Raw genomic sequence first — 6,730 nt, 5'->3', positions numbered from 1 at the left:
AAATATAAATCAGTATACTTGCACTATATTACACATCCATGTTTGTAAATAACATTTATTTTGAATTGTTTTCCTTAAATCATGTTTTTTATTACAGAAGGCAATGATCAAATCAGGACAAATACAATAAAAGACAGATGTAAATGAAATAAGCTGTTTTAAATTTTCCATGTACAGCCGGTATACATAAAAGCAGCATTCAAGTAAGAAATTGAACAATTAAATGAACCCCAATACCCCCCCCCCCCCCAAATTCTTCACTGAAATGAATGAATAAAACATATACTGATTTTTCCGATTGTTTTATCACTTTAAGAACTACAGTAATGCATTGATCCAATATACTGATAAATATACACAATTTCTTTCCCAGATTCATTCACTTAAGACAAAGACTGTTAATGTGAATCTAGAGTGTTTTGACACTTTAAAAGCAATAATTTGTAGAGATCTGAGACAGCCTTAGAAAACGGTCTAATAATGCGCTTCATGTAGAATATTCATGGGTCCTGTCTGTCTCAGTGTTGAAACTTTATACAAAGTTACATGTATAGACAGTTCAGGCTTTTATACATTAATCTATTGCAAATTTCAAACACACATTAGTCCTCACATTAGGGGAAACAGTAGGTAACCACTGAAAGTGCTGTGGTTATTCTCGCTATCGAATATCTTTGTGTTAGGGTACAGTCTCACATAGACAACATCTCCAACCTCCAGGATCAAAACAACTCCATTCGAGGAGTTTAAATCACTCTGAGCCTGATTAGTATATGCCAAAACCACACGCTGTTTATTCTTATAAATGGCTGCACCTGATGCAGTTCCGCCACGACCAAATACAGAGATTCTGAACATGTATGCTCCTTTCAGTGGGGCTGTGAAAGCACCTAAATCAAATAACAAGAGATACAGAATCAGCTGTTTCCTGTATGATTGCTTAATTACCAAACACACTGTGTAATAGTTTTGAAAGATAGTAGATAATTTCAGGCTACGTTTACATGACAATAATGTCCTAAAAAATTGTTTTTTCTTTGTCTTTTTCGTCTACTGACAACAACATTGTCAAAATGATCCCCGTTCACACAGATCCATGGAAATGACTTAAAAACACTGTATTCATCGCCAGTAGTTGGCAATGTCACTTTGTATAGAAACACTACATACCTAGAGACTGAACATGCAATACGCATGACATCACCGTTTTCACAAATTCACATTTTTGTAGTTTACACAGAGACAATAACAGTATTGTTTCCAAAAACTTGAACTTTAAATGTGTGTGCAAATAACTTTTTCCATTTGCGTTTTCATGTTCCCCAAATACCGTTGTCTTGTGACCAAAACACAAAACTCAAAGTTTACCGTTTTTAGTTGAAACTGTTGTCATGCAAACGGCTCCTAAATTTTGTATACACATTACACAACTGCAGAGAGGTCTGAATGGAGCAGAAGGGTTTTGATTACTATAAACTGAGTTTTATGACTCCATTTCATTGATAATTACCTGTAATTGGGTTGTAGGCGTTCCCTATGTTTGTGAAGACGTTCTTGTAGGTTAGTGTGATTTCACTGGTAAAAGGACCAATATTTCCATGACCAGATTCCATCAGTGAAGCTGAAAAAGCTATTTCTCTGTCTGTTATTGAAAAACATAAGCAAAATTGTGATATATTACTGTATTACACTGAGAATGAATACACTGAATTTAACATCATTCAAGCACACTTTCACCTCTATTTTCCTTTCTCAACTCCTCCACTTGACTCAGAGTAAGATTTGAAATTTCTGTGAAGGAATAAAGATTCTGTTAAATAAAATAACACAATTTACACAGTATACACTCAACTTTACACTAACATTTACACTATACAATGAAATGCATTGGTGTTTTACTTTGAGGATCATTGATAAAAGAGTGAATGTTTTGGTGAGGTACCATGATTTTTCTTCTTCAGCTCTTCCAGGATAAACGTCTGTTGCGTCTCTAAAGCTCTGATGTTTCCTTTCTGCTCTGTAACGGTGGCGGTCAGTTCTCTGATGTTTTCTTTCTGCTCTGTAACGGTGGCGGTCAGTTCTCTGTTCTTTTCTTTCTGCTCTGTAACGGTGGCGGTCAGTTCTCTCAGTGCTGCATGGATGTCAGGGATGCCCAGAAGGCAGTATTGTTGGCTGTCAGTTGAAGTTTCAGCTCTCAAAGTGTCTGTTTGAGGTGGATTCTGTCTTCCGTCCTCAGAGCTGATCTGTTGACTAATCTCATTCTCATTGAGTCCTCCATCTACCTGCTGCTGGACGACAAACACAAAGGTCTCTAACAGCAGCAGTATACATACTAAAGCCTTCATTCTTCACTGATGTTTGTTTCCAGCTCTTGCTCTGTCATCCTCACAGCCTCTCATGTTCCATTTATAGTGTCCTGATTTACTGTCTTTTGTACTTGATTTATATTGCTCCAGATAAATAAGTAGTTCAAGTTAATTGTTAATCATAATCAAAGGGATGTTCCAGACTCAGTAGATGTTTATCTCTATTTACAACATTTGTGGCATGTTGATCTCAAAAGAAAATAACTTTGACTCTGTTACGCCTGCCTGTTGCCCCCTGCTGGCTCTGCTAGACAGTGCAGATGTTAGTTGGGCAACAGGTGCATGCTATTAGGAATTTAATCCTCTAGTATGGCGTTTACTATATAAGATCTGGGTGCTCTAGTAAGGTCTCTCTCTCTCTCTGTTTCTCTTGTTTGTATAATTTTCTTAATATTATTTTCCTTTATTGATTGTTTGTGTCAGAGAATATTTAGTTACCACACGCACGTGTTTTCCCCCCCTAGACGTTAGTTTTTTTTATTGTTTAATAACCGTTTTCTTGTTTTGTAAATAAATTGGTTGATTGTTTAAACCTTTTTGTTTTTTGCCTCTTTTATGTTGCGGTATATGAGCCAGCCGTAACATAAAAATGGGGGCTCATCCGGGATCTTGAGCGTTTGTTTGAGGGAGTATTTTTATCGTCTCTTCAGGATTTCCTGAGGATTGGCTTGCACTCCAGTTAGTTAGAGTGTTTCAGCTGGGCTGCGTGTGAGCGGTCCTTCCATCGGAACACTATTTGTTGTTTTGTTGATTTCTTTGCATTTTGTTTGGAGTTTTTGGAAGGAAATCCTTGGGGGGGCTATGCTTCTCGCGCAGCTGAACTCATTTGGAGAACGGCTGTTACGAGGTTTAGCGTTTCAAGTTGCCTCGAGCCTGGCAGTCCTTTGAAGACTAGTCAGGTTAGTTTCAACAAGTAGGCATATCGGAGATGTAAAGCCAATGGAAATCCTGGTGAGTACTTTAATTTCTCCCTGTTCATCGCTTAAATTGTTTATAAAGAGAACATGTCTTCGCGTGTCTGTATTATGTGTTAGTTATACCACTTTAGACGAGGAATTAAGAGGATGTTTGTGTAGACCGGTTAGAATGTGAAATTTGGCTTTGTTTACACAAAAATCTTGTGTTAGGGACAACAGCAGCTTATAGATGAGTAATGAATCAGGTTGAAATTGCTGTTGTAGCCTATTGTATATTATTTGTAAATTAACACTGCATCGCTGGGTAATGCAGGTTGTATAAATTCCTATTATAAATCGGCATTCTTTTTCCACTTTAAAGCACTAGAATTGTATTGAAACAGTGACTTTATGGCCTGTGGAGATTAAGTTGAATGATAAAACTAAATTTGGGTTTGAGTTTGTTAATTCATCTTATGTGTTTCTAGTGGTGTTATAGTGGATTATTGCTAGGCTGTATGAAATGTTATGTCAGTATGGGTAATATTGAATAATCATTTAAGTCTAGGATGTTTTCTGGCACTACTTTTTTTTAGGTAGGTTTATTAGGATTATTTGGATTTATTGCGGTCAATTTATTAGCTAATCTTCATTGTGTAATTTTTATGCTAGTTCAAAATGACTTCCAATGAGGAATCGAATGTAGAGCTTTCTGAAAAGTTTCTAGATAGGTGCACCAAAGAACAACTTTTAGAACTTGCAGAGTCATGCTATTGTTTTGACTAGTTGTTACGATCACCGTCTGTTCCTGTCACGTTCCTGTTCACTCCGGACTCCATTTCCCATAATCCTCCCTTGCTTATCACCTGCACTCACTCCACAATCACTCCACACTAATCACCACACCCAGCTGCAGCTCATTACCAGGACTATAAAGGACTTTCACACACACCACCTCACCACAAAGTCTTGTTTGCCTTGTGTCACAATTCTGAGCATTTATCCTGTCTGCCAGTCTGTTTCCCGTTATCGACCCATTGCTGCTTGTCCTGACCCTTGCCTTGTATACTGTTCTGTGAGTGATATCTGCCTAGCCTGACCATTGCCTGTTTCCTGACTACGATTCTGCCTGTCCCTTGGTGTACCTGTCTGCTCCTGATTTACCCTGCCTATACGACCACGCTCACTTTTAATAAAGCTCGCAATTGGATCCCTGCCTGAGTCCTGCTTCGTTACACTAGTAAAGGGCTGTTAAAAGCCAGTTGATAGCCAAAGGAATTATTGTTATAGGAGATGAGACTTTTGGTAAGGTACTGTCTCCAAGTGTAGAGAGAGATTTAATCTCAAAAGAAAAACAAACACAGTTTGAAATGGAGAAACTATCGTTTGAAGGTACTCAAGCATTAAAAGATAAGGAATGGGAAAAATGAGTTCAGTTTAAAAAGTTGGAGCTTGAACAGGAGCGTGAGAGTGCTCAGTTTGAGTTGAAAAAATTAGAGCATGCATGTGAGAGTGAACGTGAACGGAGGCGGTATGAGGTGAGGAGGCTAGAGCTTGAACTGGAAGTTAAGAAAGCTGAAGCTTCTAAATCTGTTCAGGTTGTGCCAACTTCTTTTGATGTTGGTCGAAACATTAAGATGGTTCCTCCATTCTGTGAACAAGTATTTTGCCCATTTTGAAAGAGTTGCTGCTTCTCTAAAATTGATCTTGCTCAGGGAAATGTTTGGGGAGCATCAAAACCTGTACCATCTACTGTTGTAGTTTCCTCACCTGTGTCTGCAGATATTCCTGATGAATGTGGTCAGAAATTTCCCCATGTGTTTCCTTCCTGTGCTGTCACTTGAGCCAGAGGAAAACAACTCAAAGCTGACCGATTGTGTGAAGGTGAAGTTTCTTTACGTCCTGACAGTGAGGTAACTATAGAGAAAACTTTACCTGTTCATTCTGAGAATTATGTTGATGAAAGTGGTCTTCTACCATCAAATGAAGCTGATGGCGGGACAGTTGAAGATGAAAAGACTGGTCATCTCTATTTACTAACAGTTATGTGTTTATCTACTCGATATCCAGCTGCATATCCTGTTAGGTCTATTTTATGATCCGTCAGTTCGCTAAGGCTTTGCGACAATTAAAATCAGCCATAACATTTCCAGTACATACCAACCTCAGAGTCAAGGGGCCCTTGAAAGATTTCATCAGACCTTTAAGTCATTGCTGCGGTCATATTGTGTGGAACTTCGGTCTGATTGGGAGGAGAGGCTGCCTTGGCTGCTTATGGGTATTAGAGAGGTTATTCAGGAGAGTACTGGATTTAGTCCAAATGATTTGGTATTTGGACATGAAGTTTGTGGTCCCACTGCAGTTCTTGCTGATAACTGGATCCCCACTGAACCCTCCCAAAATGTTCTGGATTACGTTAGTAGTTTCCGATATCGGATGTATGAAGCTCGAGCAATTGCCCAGAGAAAACTGGGGAAATCGCAGAGTAAGATGGAGAGGTTGTTTAATAAGGAAGCAGTGTCTCAAAAAATTTGAGGTTGGAGACCAAGTACTAGCTTTGTTGTCCTCTTGTAAATAACCCTTTTCAAGCCCATTTTGCAGGTCCTTATCCTGTCCTTAAACGCCTCCCTGGACAGAATTATCTGTTGAAAACCCCAGAACGACATAAGGGAGTACAGGTTTGCCATATAAATCTTTTAAAGCCCTATTTTCCTCCTACATCTTCTGTTGGGTTAGTAACCACTGTGTTAGATGAGTCATTACATTTGAGTGGGAAGGGGACTTCCTCTTCAAAGAGTTCTTCCTTGGACTGTATTGGGGATGACTGCGTCAGTCTTCCTTCCCGAGGTATTATTGAAGGACGATTGAATAACTCTGAGATGTATGCAAAATTGGTCCATCATTTACTCCATCTCTCTCAGTCTGAGAAAAAAGACATTCTTCAGTTAGTGGAGTCTTTTCCTAACTTGTTTTCTGATGTGCCTAGTTGCACTACAGTTATTGAATATGACATTGATGTGGGTACTGCTTTACCAATTAAGCAGCATGCATATAGGGTAAATCCTATGAAGCGAAAATTGTTGAAAAAGGAGGTTGCTTACTTATTGAAGAACAACTTGACTGAGGCCAGCTTTAGTGCTTGGAGATCCCCTTGTCTTCTTGTAAACAAGCCCGATGGATCCTACAGATTTTGTACAGACTATCGTAAGCTAAATTCGGTCTCTAAGCCCGATTGTTATCCCTTACTCCGCATAGATAATTGTGTGGATCGAGTGGGGTCTGCGAAGTTTGTGAGCAAATTTGACCTTTTAAAGGGGTACTGGCAGGTCCCACTGACTGCTAGGGCAAGGGAAACTTTCTGTATTTGTGACACCTGATGACTTCCTCCAATACCATGTCATGCCGTTTGGGGTTCAGAATGCTCCAGCCACCTTCCAGCGCCTTGTTAACAAGGTGTTGTCTGGATTA

The 6,730-nt window shown here is 39.1% G+C and overlaps 1 protein-coding gene across 1 annotated transcript; it reads right to left on the bottom strand.

Moving 5' to 3' along the window:
- Window positions 1-256: 256 nt before the first annotated feature.
- LOC125245135 (heavy metal-binding protein HIP-like) lies at window positions 257-2,524 on the bottom strand. Its single transcript, XM_048155614.1, has 4 exons — window positions 1,943-2,524; window positions 1,738-1,791; window positions 1,511-1,642; window positions 257-890 (listed from the first exon to the last, which is right to left on the bottom strand). Exons 1-4 carry the CDS (start codon window positions 2,343-2,345, stop codon window positions 610-612), a joined length of 870 nt encoding a protein of 289 aa, XP_048011571.1. The 5' UTR covers window positions 2,346-2,524; the 3' UTR covers window positions 257-609.
- Window positions 2,525-6,730: the final 4,206 nt, after the last annotated feature.

Source organism: Megalobrama amblycephala, linkage group LG14, assembly GCF_018812025.1.
Source record: "Megalobrama amblycephala isolate DHTTF-2021 linkage group LG14, ASM1881202v1, whole genome shotgun sequence".
Classification (NCBI taxonomy): Eukaryota; Metazoa; Chordata; class Actinopteri; order Cypriniformes; family Xenocyprididae; genus Megalobrama; species Megalobrama amblycephala.
This window is presented reverse-complemented; position numbering and strand designations above follow the sequence as displayed.

Bases quoted from the DNA above. Each gene is read 5' to 3' on its own strand.
- LOC125245135 (XM_048155614.1), bottom strand. From the start codon at position 2,345: ATGAAGGCTTTAGTATGTATACTGCTGCTGTTAGAGACCTTTGTGTTT. The intron at 1,792-1,942 runs GTACCTCACCAA...ATTCCTTCACAG, and splicing joins GCTGAAGAAGAAAAATCATG to AAATTTCAAATCTTACTCTG. The intron at 891-1,510 runs GTAATTATCAAT...TATTTGATTTAG, and splicing joins CGCCTACAACCCAATTACAG to GTGCTTTCACAGCCCCACTG.